Consider the following 14,135-nt stretch of genomic DNA (forward strand, 5'->3'; position numbering starts at 1 on the left):
TCTGTTTTGAAGTCCATAAAAGTGTCTCTATCCATCTTAAAAAGGGGGGAAGGGGCCTTATCAGAAGGCCTTCAGATAAAGGCCTTCTGAAGCGGAGCAATATGTTTGTTTAAGAAAAATATCCATATTTAAAACTTTACAAACTAATCTCTAACTTCCGCTAACTGTCGTATATGCGTTCACGAGAGACTGGCGATCCAGCGTATGACGTAGGACGCTCCGGTAAGAATATGCTAGTTCTCGCGAGAACCAAGTTTGTTGACATCGAAGGACATCCATGTGAAGAATTGAATAGTTTGAACTCTGTCAGAGGATTTAGAGATAATCAAAGAGGAGACTATTTCCTTTAAACACACTCGTTTTAGACTTCTGATTCGCGACTGGTGTTTAGTTTTGCTCTATCCTCTGCGCTTCCACCATCGTCACAATAACTTACACTACGCCTGCGTCCTACGTCATACGCTGGATTCGCCAGTCTCTCGTGAACGTGCATATGACAGTTAGCGGAAGTGAGTGGTTACAGTTCGTAAAGTTTTAAATATGGATATTTTTCTTACACAAACGCATCGCTTCAGAAGGCCTTTATTAACCCCCCGTAGCCGTGTGGAGCACTTTTATGATGGATAGATGCACTTTTATGGACTTCAAAACAGAAACAGCCATTCACTGCCATTATAAAGCATTTTTAATATAACTCATTGTATTCGTCTGAAAGAAGAATGTCATATACACCTAGGATGACTTGGGGGTGATTAAATCATGGGCTAATTTAAATTTTTGGGTGAACTATCTCTTTAAGTGCCAAATTACTTCCAGCTCCACAAAGGGGGGCTCTCTATTTAGCCGGTGTGGGACCATGAGTGAAGCGTTATGTGGGAAAAGACATTCAGCTTTGGGCAGGCCAAAAATCGCTGCATTTAGACCTTCAAGGGTCAAACGAATCCTGAATACGTCAAAGTGAAAATAATACCATACACCATGAGACACACTCGAGACACACACAGTTCAAATAGACAAATGTACCAGTTTATAATACAGCCTCAAACAGTTGTGCAAATAAGTTGGGTGGGTTTATTAAAAGTGAGATGCTCGTTTTCACTCTACACAGTCGCTTACTCGTCGTGACACATTGCAGCAACTGTAAAAGCTTTTTGTGATGTTTGAGGTGAATTGTGATGTTGGCATCAATTCTTACATTTACAAACATTTAAAGTAAATTGAGCTGACAAGCAGTCATCAATTAAAACAAGTTCATGAGATGTAGATTGCTTGTTAAAGTGTATGTTCTTGATGACTGAAGATTGTAATCTTAATTTACTGTAAATATTGTAGATTAACTTAACTACCTTGAACATTTGTCTCTTTTGTCACTTTCCGAAAAGCCAGGACCCGAGCAGAGTGCTGTAGGACAGCTATTACTACATTTCATTGTGTTGGTGGTGTAGTCCTGATGCCACTGAGAAGTTGACTTTAAGGCATCCCAGTTCTTTTTCAGAGTTTCCTAAAATTATCTGCAATCTGAAATGAGTCAGTCTGTCAGAGAGTAAAAAATTTGGGATGTAGATACCAGACGATGGCCAAACGTAGTCACCCTAAAACAGAGAGACATGTTAACTTTAAAAACAGATAAAACAGTACATAAAAGTTTGCCGCATGTGAAACTAGAATGTTCAGTGAATCAGTCAACACTCACAGCTTTGAACGGGCAGTCAATACGGAGTCCTGTGGGTAAGAGCTGGGCCAACCGTTCACAGGCATCAGGGTAATAACAACTTCCTAGGTCATCAAAACAAGGTATTTTTACCCATGCACCAGCAACTTCTCTTTCCAGAGTCAAGTTCGCCTGAAACAGATAAAATGACATCATCCAAATGATCTTGAAGATACAAGGCATGGTGTTCAGCTGCTGAAATGTGGTCATACAGGTTTACCGTCTAAATGATAGTCGTAAAGTACAAAAGTCTCATACATAAAAACATTTGTGACACCAAGAGTTTGTTAATAATGGGAATGGATTGGGTACTAACTCAATTCAGAGATTTATGGTACCATTATAAAACTAAAAATAAAACATTGAAATAAAATTTTAATATTGTTGGAAATTATATAAAATATGATTTATATTTTATAAATAGAAAAACGAATTTTTTTTTTAATAATAATAGTATCAATACTAAAACAACAGTGAATGGTACAAAATCACAGTTGGCTTTAAGAAGCCTATATCATCAGACATCATACGGCAATATCTCAACTTACAGGCAAAGCAGAGTGCAGAATTATTGATATGTTGGCCGATGCAGATGCTAACACATATCCTGGTGAAGGAATTGGGTTTGGATACACATGTAGCGTCTTCACATATATGGGGTCATCTGGCTTTCCACAGTTGTCCCAGGAAAATTTCTTAAACTGATCAGTAATACAAAGTAGCACATGACAATACAAAGACAACTAAAGTAGTATCAAAACGGTCTGATTTCAGTCTCAGGTTCTTACCTTCCTAAATGCAAAGCTTTTCCTGCTATGCCATTGGCACGAGACTTCCAGCAAAAAACTGTTAGCGAATAGCGCGATAAACACGGATATGCAGCTTTTCATTTTGAACGGTTTAGTCTCACCTTCAATTTTTGGTTAATTATCTAAGAGGTATTTCCTACAAGTTATGATAATCACGTGAATGTGCAGTGTTTCAGAGTATCACTGACACGGATTATAAAGTGAGTGTGTCATGCGATTGTTATGTTATTGAAATATGTTTTTCCGTGAAACTTTATGCAATTATAAAAATAAAAATAAACAATTATACAGCGACATCTACAGGCTTATTCACACCATGACAACCCTTTAAAAAACCTCAACAATAAAGATTATAACTGCAACCGACAGTAAAAAAAACCTATACACCACCTTCTACTCTAACACACTGACTCTTTATCAAACATGTTCAGCTGAAAAGATGGCGCGCTGCTGGGCTGTTTATGAAAAATTATGTGCAGACAACAAAAAACAAAAGTTTAAAGTAGGCTATTTAAAAAAAAGTTAAAATGTAAAGCATTACAAACTCAATGAGAAAATGTGAAATAACTATTAAAAACTTGTTTGAATGTTTATTAAGAAAAAGAAAAGAAATTTCCCTTTTAAACAAAACTGGTTCAGCTTTGATTTGACACTGAACTCGAACCAAAAGAACAACAGCAAAAATCATGATAGGAATACAATCAGTTGTTAAAACATTCATGTTAAGTACAGTAATAAAATAAAACCTGTGCAGTTTATGACCTAAAGATTTTCAGTACTCATGAGTCTCAGCTGTCAAACTTTGTCCAGTGGTTTGTGAAACAATCTGATGTAGGGACATTTACAGTTTCTACCAATCATTTAAAAAACAATTTGAATGAGACTTCTAATTAGTAAAAAACAAATGTGCTCACATTCTAAAAAGTTATGAAAGTGAAACTTAGGTAAAAGTTCTATTATAGATGAATCACATGCTACCTTTAACCAGGAAAAGTTATCTCTTCTTACCCAAAACCAGTGTCATAGGACAGTAAATAATCTCTGCTTGATAGTGTTGTTACATTGAGGAATGCAACGAGAAGCTGATTTTGAGGCATCCCAGTTCCTTCTCAGAGCTTCCTAAAACACCCTGTACTTTGTAATTGCCATTAGTCAGCCAGCCAGGCAGTTCAACTTCTGGTATGTAGATATCTGACGTCGGAAAAGAATAATCACCCTGAAAAACAATGAAAAAAAAGATATGAACAATGTTATGCCTCTAAAAAATGCATGATGAACTTTTGTGTTCTTGCATGTTCAATAAAATCTTGTGAATCAGGAGACTCTCACAGCTTTGAACGGGCAGTGGCAGGGCAGGCCATATGTATGCAGAGGCTCGGGACAGTCCTGTCCTGGGGGGATGAGCTGATTGAGCAGGTCACAGATATCAGGATAATGACAACTTCCTATTTCATCCAGACATGGTATTTTCACCCACAAACCAGCTACTTCTTTTTCCAACGTCACTTTCAACTGAAACAGAGTAAACGGAGTTATTAATGGGATAGTTCATTAATTACTCCCCCTCATGTTGCAAGACTTTCTTTCAACTTCGGAAAACAAATGAAGATTTTTTTTATGAAATCTGAGTGTTTTCTTACCCTCCATTGACAGTCTGTAGACACAACTACCACTTTAAAGCCCTATAAAGGCAGTAAAGACATCATAAAAGTAATCCACGTGACTCCAGTGGTTTAACCTCAATTTTATGAAGTCATGCGAGCGCTTTGTTTAAACCCCCCATAAGTTACTACTTTATTGACTAAATATTAATCTCCACGTTTGCTCTCGCATCAACACGCATACATCGTGTTGCTCTTGTGAACGTGTCGGAGATAAATATTTTGTAAATAAAGTGGTAACTTATGTTTTTTTTTTTTTTTTTTCAAACAAACCACTCGCGTCACTTCATAAAATCGAGTTAAACCTTACTACCTTTCTGAAAGTGGTAGTTGCGTAAGCTGTGAATGGTGGGACAGAAAGCTCTCAGATTTCATCAAAATGATCTTTATTTGTGTTCCGAAGATGAACAAATGTCTTAGGTTTGGGACGACATGAAGGTAAGTAATTAATGACAGAATGTTCATTTTTGGGTGAACTAACCCTTTAAAACGATGCCTTATGAAGACACAAACTATCATGGAGGTTTACAGCCTCTTGTGATAGTCACAAGACACCCAACAGAGGTTCCAGACATCAAAATGTATTTCACTAGCAGTCCATTAGAGCATAAACTAGGTCACAAGAATGGCCAGGGAACTCTACACTGAATTCAGAGGTTCATGGTGCAGGGTAAAGATAGAGCCTTCTACACCTCGTTTTTGTATTTTTTAACGACTTTGTAGTATTTGGAGCATAATAAACATGACAATCTCACCAACATCTTTTAAGAAATCAGGAATTATTAAAATGAAGCAAAGATGTACATTTTTAACCTTCATGTAACTTCTTCAGCAAGTCATCTGTAATGCAGGTATTATAAAAAAATGCAGGAAAAAGATATTTATAGTTTTTTCCTAGCTTACAAACAAATTAGTTTATGATAATTTAAATAGACCTTTAATCAAAACATGTAATTCATATTTACTTAAATATGTTATAAATAATATTACAAAGTGGTTTTATAAAATGTTTTGATTCCTGATTTGTCGCAGTATTAGTGTAAAAAAAACAACTTTGGGTCTAATTTTTATATTAACAAGAATTTGGGACAACTTGCATAAACAATATGTAATGATAGGCAGTGTAATAAGTGTCATAGGGACATTTTCTTTAATACATGTAATGTTTTAAAAAAAAAATATAGCCTAATAATGTCAATCACAAAACAATGTATGTACTATGTAGGAGTTCCTCTTTCCACCAACAAATGTCATGATGTTCGGCTACTTTTTTTTAACCAAGAAGAGGAAGTTGTTCTGACATTTAAAAATCCTACAGAAAGTCTCGGAATATGCTTTTAGAGATATTCACTGCAAACATGCAATTCTGGGTCTCAAGATGAATATCAAAATGGATTTAGTCTTTCTATAATCATATGTCCTTAGCATACCGAGAGAGGAGATACCAGCTCTACTGATGTTGTGCCTGATGCATCTGCTGTTAACTGTCCTGGAATGGGAATGGGATCTGGAGATATATGGAGACTCTTCAATTGTGCAGGATCTTGTTTACCGCAGTTTTGCCAAGAAAACCCCCACACCTGTTCAATAATAAAAATGAGCACATGACAAATGAAAGAAAACAGAAATGATACAGTCATCAGTATCTAGTGTACACAATATTACACAATCTTACCGTGGTTAATTTAGAGATTTTCCTGCTGTGCAAGTGGCTCGAGCCTTCCAGCAACAAACCGTTTGCAGCGAAAAGAACAATAAACACGGAAACGGAGCTTTTCATTTTGCAAGGTATAAAGTTAAAACCACTAAGTATAACTTTGAATTTTGTTTAACAAGAGAGCTTTACAAAACCCACAAGCGACCATGCCCGTAAACAGGTAAAACGACGTAACTTAAAGGCACCCGATAGAACAACAATATATAGTACGTTGAAGACCAATAAAAGCTTCACTTGAGGAACTATCAGTGTGTGTCGAGTGTGTTGTGGTATTTAAATGTTTTGCCATGATGATTCTTTCCGCATTTCATCCTGCGAAATAGAGTGTTACTGCGACCTCTAAAGGCAGGAGGAATAACAGCAGTCCGTTAGCAAACATGATTAGCAGAGATTTAAACAAAACGACAACAACTTATTGTAACTTTCAAAGAAAAGGACATTTTTACACAAGTGCATTTTTGGCACTTACAGCTTTTGACGTATAAAAATTGCCATGCAAACATTTTGGTCAGCACTGACAGATATTTATGAAAACATTAGGGTAACATTAAAGTAGGCCTAATCTTCATCCTGAAAGCACCTTACCCTTTTCACCTGCTATGAGCTCAACAAGGCCATACTTCTGGTGAGTTTATAATTTATATAATACAATTATTTTGTGTTAGGCCTGCACAAAAATGAAATTTCTGTCATTAATAACAAACCCTTGTGTCGTTCTAAACCCGTCAGACTTTCGTTCATCTTTGGGACACAAATGAAGATCTTTTTAATGAAATCTGAAATCTTTCTGTCCCTCCATTGACACCTACACAACTACCACTTTGAAACTTCAAAGAGTTCATAAATATATAATAAATAAAACTAATCCATACGAATTGAGCAGTTTAGGCTAGTCCTAATTGTCTAAAGAGCCACTATCACTTTAGTTTATGATGAACAGATTGAATTTTATTCACATATGAACATTCGTCAACTCACGCATCAGTGTGGTAAATAGAAGCTCAAGCATGTTCGCTTGATGTGTGAGAACCAATGAGTTCATTCTCTGGGAAGTATTACCAAGTCGAGATGTACCAAGCTGATAGACTCAAACTGAGTGTTGTAATAAAACCAAAGGGTGCCTCGATTAAGTATTAGTTTAGGGGTGTGAACACTCCAATGTTTCTATTTGTTCTATTACTCTGGTTTTCAGTGCATTACATAACTGAATAATGTCTTTAGTTCATTATTTTTTATTTTTTTATTTATCTAGAAAAATTGAAAGCATCATAAAGAATCATATAACTGTCATGAGTATGCTTTGGTTCCATTTAGTTTCATTGTGTTTTTAATTTGATATTTCCCTGTGCCCACTAGTTTGTTCCCATGTTTTCTAGTTCTATGTTCTCATTTCTGTTAATAATTATCTCATGTATTCAAGCTCTTATCTCCCCAGTTCTTTCTTGCGGTAATGTGACGTTATGAAACACATGTTTGATCTACGTTCCTGTACTCTCCTGAGTATTTTTGGATGCAAAATAAAGATTTCTTAAGTAGTTCATCTCCTTCGTCGTTTTTACTGACCAGCAGTACGTGACAATAGCTCAAATTCTTCATGCATTTGACATTTTTGTAAAATATAAACAAGTTTTTTATGACAACCATTTAAATGATCTAAAAAATTATTAAAAACGTATTACAATAATTCAAAGCAGAAACTTTATAATTGAGTGCAAAAATCTTAAAATGTATGTCTGGGTTGTCATAATCACAAAATATTTAATGAAACTGTTGTGTTCACAATGCAGCTTAATTATCCTACTTTTAGTGTATTAGCTTATTTTACAATAATCTATTTATTACATTGAAATACAATTATTTATTGTGAACATTGTTTTACTTGTACATTATGTGCTGCCATTACCACATGAACTGATTACATTACAAGTTGCTACAATGTGTTCATAATGTAATATATTTCTCAATAACCAATTACATTATGTGAAAAATCGTTATTGCGTTGGAAAATAGTTATTGCAATATGAGCGCAAGATTTTATTACATTTTGACAAAAATGATTACATTATAAACATCTTATTACATTAATAATGTAATACCTATTACATTATGCTTCCTTATTACATTATGAGTTTGCTACATGCCTTCTTTTGTTGTTATCATTACTGCCTGTGGCCACAAGAAGGCGATCTTGTATTTGTACTTTAGAGTCATGATTGTCCACTTCAGACATTCTACTAACTATAATTTACTTTGCAACTAAATGCCAACTAACTCTTATTAGAGTATTAGTAGAATGTTAGTTAGGGTTCGGGTTAGTAGAATAAGTTGACACTTGCAAAGCACTTGCAAAGTTTCTTATAGTCAGTAGAATGTCTAAAGTGGACCATCAAAATAAAGTGTTAGCAGATATTAAGCAGACAGTCTCTAATGACTGGTAGTTGACATAGTTGCAAAGTTATAGTTAGTTAGTAGAATGTCTAAAGTGGACCATCAAAATAAAATGTTAACCTTATAAATAAGACTGTACATTTCTCAAACCACAGTGGCATACAAACAGTCTGATATATAGCCAGCATTCCAGCAAAGCACACATTTTAAAGCTGAATAGGTTTATGGGAGAAATTCCTGTGCAAAAGTGCATCCTACAATCATTTTATGAGCATTATGAGGCTATATGATTTTCTGTGTCAGTATATGTGTTTGCTTCTGTGGTGAATCATGAAAGAGTGCACTAATCAGGCTCTCAGGTTTTACGAGATGGAACACTTGTATTGACCGGCCATATGATGAGTGCATGAGTCACTCTTAATCTCACTGCATGTGCCTGCAGGTAAATGCCAGCCCATATGTGCCAAATAATCACACAATGTTTAGATCTAAAGGTACCGTGCGCTATTCAAACACAGCATTGTTCATACAGTTCTAAACTGGAGAAAATCACCACTTATCAAATGACATACTCACCCAGGGATTTGTCAGTGTGTTTAGAGGTCATATACTGTGCTTAAACATGAGCTATATACATTATATACAACCAAATATGTCAATTCACTTGACATGAGGTGTGAAATGCACATAGCTCATGTTGAAGCGCATGATCTCGGAACACACTGATAAGCAGTAAAATAATTCTAATTACTTAAATAAATATTATTTATAAATAAGTTATATATTATATACTAGGCTACTAGTCAAAAATTTGGAAAAATACATTTTTTTAATGTTTTTGCAAGAAGTCTCTTATGCTCACCAAGGCATTTATTTGATCTATTGTGAAATATTATTACAAATTAAAAGACCTGTTTTCTACTCTTTAATGTTATATATTCCTGTGGTTGCAAAGCTGAATTTACAGCAGCCATTACTCCAGTCTTTAGTGTCACATGATCCTTCAAAAATCATATTGTGAATTTGTGACAGAAGTATTGCAACTAGAATTATTTTCATATATGTTGTCTCTTTATTCTCATTTGTAATTTATTCTTTCAACAACATTCCCTATTTAAAACAGATTATCTAAAGGTTTCTCCATAGCAAATGTGTCCCCTTAAAGGGATTGTTCACCCAAAAAAAAAAAAAATTTGTCATCATTTACTCACCTTCAAGATGTTACAAAATGAGTTTATATGAATGTCGGTAACCAGACAGTTGACAGCAGCCATTGACTTCCATAGTAGGAAAAAAAATACTATGGAAGTCAATGGCTACCGTCAACTGTCTGGTTACCGACATTCTTCAAAATATCTTCTTTTGTGTTCAACTGAAGAAAGGAACTCATACAGATTTGGAACAACTTGAGGGTGAGTAAATGAAAACAGAATTTACATTTTCGAGGAACTATCCCAATAGTTCCAAGTAGAGCACTTACCAACACATACCCTTATTGATTTTCATATTTAGAGATCAGGAGCCTAGAGATATGGCATGTTTATCTAACAGGAGATAAGTCTCTGTCCCTATGATGATTGAAAGTGCTGTTGGTTATTGGAATATTTTGCCAGGGAATGCTGTGCTTACATATTGTGAGATGAGGGTGCATCCGTGTTTTTACAAACAAGCTGAATGTCTGGTACAAAAGTGTATCTTGATTTGTGTGTGTGAGCATACGCATTCTTTATTCCTGTATTGATTTTTCTCATCTTATATTGAGAAATATATGTGCATCAGCTAAGTCATTTGAAAAACTATTCTGGCCTTCTGCAGTTTTGTGATTCATGCCAATGAATATTCATATAGGCTACTGTAGAAAATTAGCATAACTAGCCTGTAAATGTGTGTAAATTAGCCTTTTTCATATGACCATACTCAAAAACAAAGAAATTATTTTTTCAATTGCTCAAATTTTTTTTCCAGACAACATATTTCAGTCTGTTTAACAAAGGGGGAAACCCAAGATTCGCCCCATTAAATCAACCTGTTATGTACACACTCTGGTCTCTTGCACCACGGCCCATCATTCATCTGTAGATTGTCTAATACACTCAAACGTGACAAATAGCCAGCATCTCTCTCTCTCTCTCTATGTCAGGCAAGCAATTTGCACATCTCCCAGGATGATAATGTTACCCCCCATATCTTGCACAGATGCACCCTGAGGTACAGGAATGAATGAAGGTTTGCATTCTGCAGGTGAACTCATGCATGACAATACTTCAATAATATAATACAGTTGGTTCCCTGACAAGAAATATGTCACTCACCAGTGTTTCTTTTAAATTTCATAGCCGTTAGGATATGCAGGCGCCTTTGATGGGTCGGTTTCAGCGTTTTTGCCATTTCAGATGAGAACAGATTTCTACAGATGACAATAGGCCCTACATCACAATCCAAGGATCTCTGCATGAGTAAAATCTGCATGTGTTCACAATCCGTGCTGCAGCGTTCTAGAGACTTTGTGTGCTGTTTTGAAATATAGTTGACATTTCTAAATGCCAAGTCAGTATCATCATACATACAGTGAATCCAATATATGCATAAGAGAAAAGCCACTCCTGTGTAAGGCCTCATTTCTCCACTGGATTTTTTATTATTTTTTTCTCCTGCTTGATCTAGACTTCTAGACTAGATTACTTTCTTTACAACTCAATTTTGTTGCACAAACTACATGACTGACCGTAAACCTGGTGACTATAAAGCAGCACTCTCACTATGGAGCTTTGCTATAGTCACTACACATAAAATATGATTTTTTTTTTTTTTAACCAGCATTTTTATGAATAACTTTATTTGAGAGCATTGCACTACACAACTTCAGAAGTTTAAGAGTCAAGTATAGTGAAAGAAGTATTTTATGGTCACTAAGGCTGCATTTATTTGATGAAAAATACAGTATATTATAACAAATTAAATAACTGTTGCATCATTACTCCAGTCTTCAATGTCACATGATCCTTTCAGAAATCATTCTAAGATGCTGATTTGCTGCTCAAGAAACATATCTTATTATCAATAGTGTTGAAAACAAGTGGTGCAAGATTTTTGTGAAAACTGTGATACATTTTTTTTTTTCAGGATTCTTTATACAAACATTCCTTACACATGTCTATTTGGTCTTATTAACATCAAGTAGCAGCAGTAGTAGTAGTAGTAATCTTTAACATTTTACGTGTACAAGTTATTTTGGTGACTTTTTACATTCTAAAAGTTCATTACTTTAAACTAGTATTACAGTTCAACAAAATCCTTATCTGCAGTGGGGAAGTTGACTTCAATGAGTCAGTTATTTCTGTTGATGTTTTGGGTTAGATTCAAACGCTCCAAGGGTGGTAAGATAGTGACAACTCCGAACCTTGTGAAAGCTCAGACTTTGCCAGGTTTAAGCTGTGCCTGAAGCATCATTGAGCAACTGCGGTGAATGCATGTGCCTGCACAAGCAGACTTGCTGAGGCAAAGCCTGAGAGGGAAACTGATACTGTAATAGAGGAACAAGCTCAACAGTTGTATAAACGACTGGGTGAAAGGTTTCATAAAGTACACTCTGTACAAAAGGAAATCTTTGCTGTAGTCTGTTTAAACATTCCTTATAACCAGACCACATTTGTACGGGTGCCCATTTGTCAGGTCCTTATAGTACAGTTTTGTCATTTGCTGCTTAACAATGCATATCCATAGCAGCTGTTATTCAGTATGGAAACTCAATGGGATAGTAAAGCCTAGTTATCTTGTCCTTCATTTGTTCCTCTGTATCCTACACTATTAAAGTGCACGTATTTTATTATTACCTTTTTGTAGTGTGTAATATTGCTGTTTGTGAATGTTAAAGGTCTACAAAGTTTCAAAGATTAAAGTTCAGATAAATGGAGTTATTGTCTCCCAAAAAAAGAACCGATTCTGAACTGCCAGTAATACCAGTCTTATTTCCTGCACAAACCTACATTGAAACAAATTTGTATAATGCCAGCCTATGATCTTTATTGGCTGCTCAAAAAACAATGCCTACTTTGACCCTCAAACACTGTAGTTGTAGCTGAGCCTTGAGTTTGGTTTGTGTTTTGTGGACATGTCAAAGACGCCATTTTCTGCGCTGCAAAAGCAAATCCACTTCGATCTTATTACTACTTATTCACATCACAACAGATTGGGCCATCTGACCAATCAGAGCAGAGTACACCAATCACAATAGACTGGGCCATGTGACCAATCAGAGCAGAGTAGACCAATCACAACAGACTAGGCCATCTGACCAATCAGAGCAGAGTAGATCAATCACAACAGACTGGGCTATGTGACCAATCAGAGCATAGTAGACCAATCAGAACAGACTGGGCCATCTGACCAATTAGAGCAGAGTAGATCAATAGCCGCGTTTCCACTGTCGGGCCAGGGCCGGGCCAGGGCTTTAAACGGGCCGTGCCGAGCTAATAGCCTCGGGCCAATAGCACCGGGCATGCGTTTCCACTGTCGGGCCAGAAGCTCCACAGCGCTTCACTAAAACACGCCCGTAACACGCCTCTCTGGGACAACGTCACACTAACCCATCATTTCACCAACAAATGGAAGTTTTATCAGAAAACTAATCAGAAATCACTGGAAACAGCGTTGAAAACAAACACGATAAAAACGGCCGTTTGCTAGCTTTTTTGTTTGTTTGTTTAGCAGCTACTTGAATATTTAAAACCCAAGCATCTATGTTTTACCACAGGTTTACAATAAAAAACAGGGTTGTCAAGTCTCACGCATTGGCCGTGAGACACACGCAGTTCAACCAGTTCACACGCTCACACGCCACACCATGTATTTCTCATGCTGAAAAGGCAATGCCAACCAAGTTGTCCTGCAAGCTTTATATATAACGTTGTATACGAGGCGCAGGCACACAAAGTGAAGTTTCCTGCCGCCAGCACGTATCGGCCAGATTGCGTTCGTTACTAGGCAACATAGATGCGCGAACACACGGAAGTTGACGGAACATTCTCGGCCACCGTACGTTCGTTACTAGGTAACCAACAACATCGCGCGAACACACGTCGTGATGGAGAAGGTAAGTTGGAAGAAAGCTCGTCTAACATTTTTAGGCTAGAACATTTAATATATAACTCATCGTATGCATTATTATTGATGCAGTCAAAAACTCTACAACTACTTTGCAACCAGCTGGCCAGAAGCTTTGGCTCAGTTTGGCTAGCTTACGTTATCTGAAACTAAGGGAAAAGTTAGTGGGTATGGGAAGGAATGAAGATGTATTTCTTCATTTTATTTTAAATTATATATTATACTGTATTAATAGTCTTTCTAGTTACATTAAGGCTACATGTATTAAAGCAGAGTGCTCTGGGTAATATTTTATATATGGCATCAAAATGTGCAACAACACAAAACACATTTCATAAGCTGGAGTGTGTACTCTTGTGTACACACACACACACACACACACACGCCTTAATACTCTAATATGTCATTTGTTCACAATGTCCCACCACACAATAAATCATTATACCAGTTCGACTAACGTTAGACACATTCAAAATGCAAAAAGATTTGTTTTTCCAAACTGTTTGGAGCAATTTGTTATATTTTTGTAATTTTTGTATATTTGTAATTTTGAAATATAACATTGAAGAGTATATTTGATGTGATGAATTGCTCTGTCATTTATTAGATTTACCAATTGTTATAATTTCAATTTGTGCTGGTTAATTATGAACAATGGATAAAATTGGGGGGCGGGGGTGGGGGTGGGGCTCCATTAGGGCTCCTCCCCTAACCGCATGTGATCTCACTCCAAGTTTTTGATAAAA

At 36.1% G+C, this 14,135-nt stretch overlaps 2 protein-coding genes across 2 annotated transcripts; both read right to left on the reverse strand.

Moving 5' to 3' along the window:
- Positions 1–1,006: 1,006 nt before the first annotated feature.
- Positions 1,007–2,757, reverse strand: LOC311303788 (ganglioside GM2 activator-like). The gene is made up of 4 exons (XM_084430445.1): positions 2,500–2,757; positions 2,260–2,412; positions 1,694–1,843; positions 1,007–1,592 (listed from the first exon to the last, which is right to left on the reverse strand). Exons 1-4 carry the CDS (start codon positions 2,599–2,601, stop codon positions 1,419–1,421), a joined length of 579 nt encoding a protein of 192 aa, XP_084286571.1. The 5' UTR covers positions 2,602–2,757; the 3' UTR covers positions 1,007–1,418.
- Positions 2,758–3,084: 327 nt separating this feature from the next.
- LOC311303787 (ganglioside GM2 activator-like) lies at positions 3,085–6,265 on the reverse strand. Its single transcript, XM_084430444.1, has 4 exons — positions 5,857–6,265; positions 5,612–5,761; positions 3,850–4,032; positions 3,085–3,736 (listed from the first exon to the last, which is right to left on the reverse strand). The coding sequence occupies exons 1-4, from the start codon at positions 5,959–5,961 to the stop codon at positions 3,578–3,580; spliced, it is 597 nt and encodes a 198-aa protein (XP_084286570.1). The 5' UTR covers positions 5,962–6,265; the 3' UTR covers positions 3,085–3,577.
- Between the last annotated feature and the right edge of the window lie 7,870 nt (positions 6,266–14,135).

The sequence above is a fragment of the Rutilus rutilus genome (genome assembly GCF_951802725.1).
Source record: "Rutilus rutilus genome assembly, chromosome: 14".
NCBI classification, from domain to species: Eukaryota; Metazoa; Chordata; class Actinopteri; order Cypriniformes; family Leuciscidae; genus Rutilus; species Rutilus rutilus.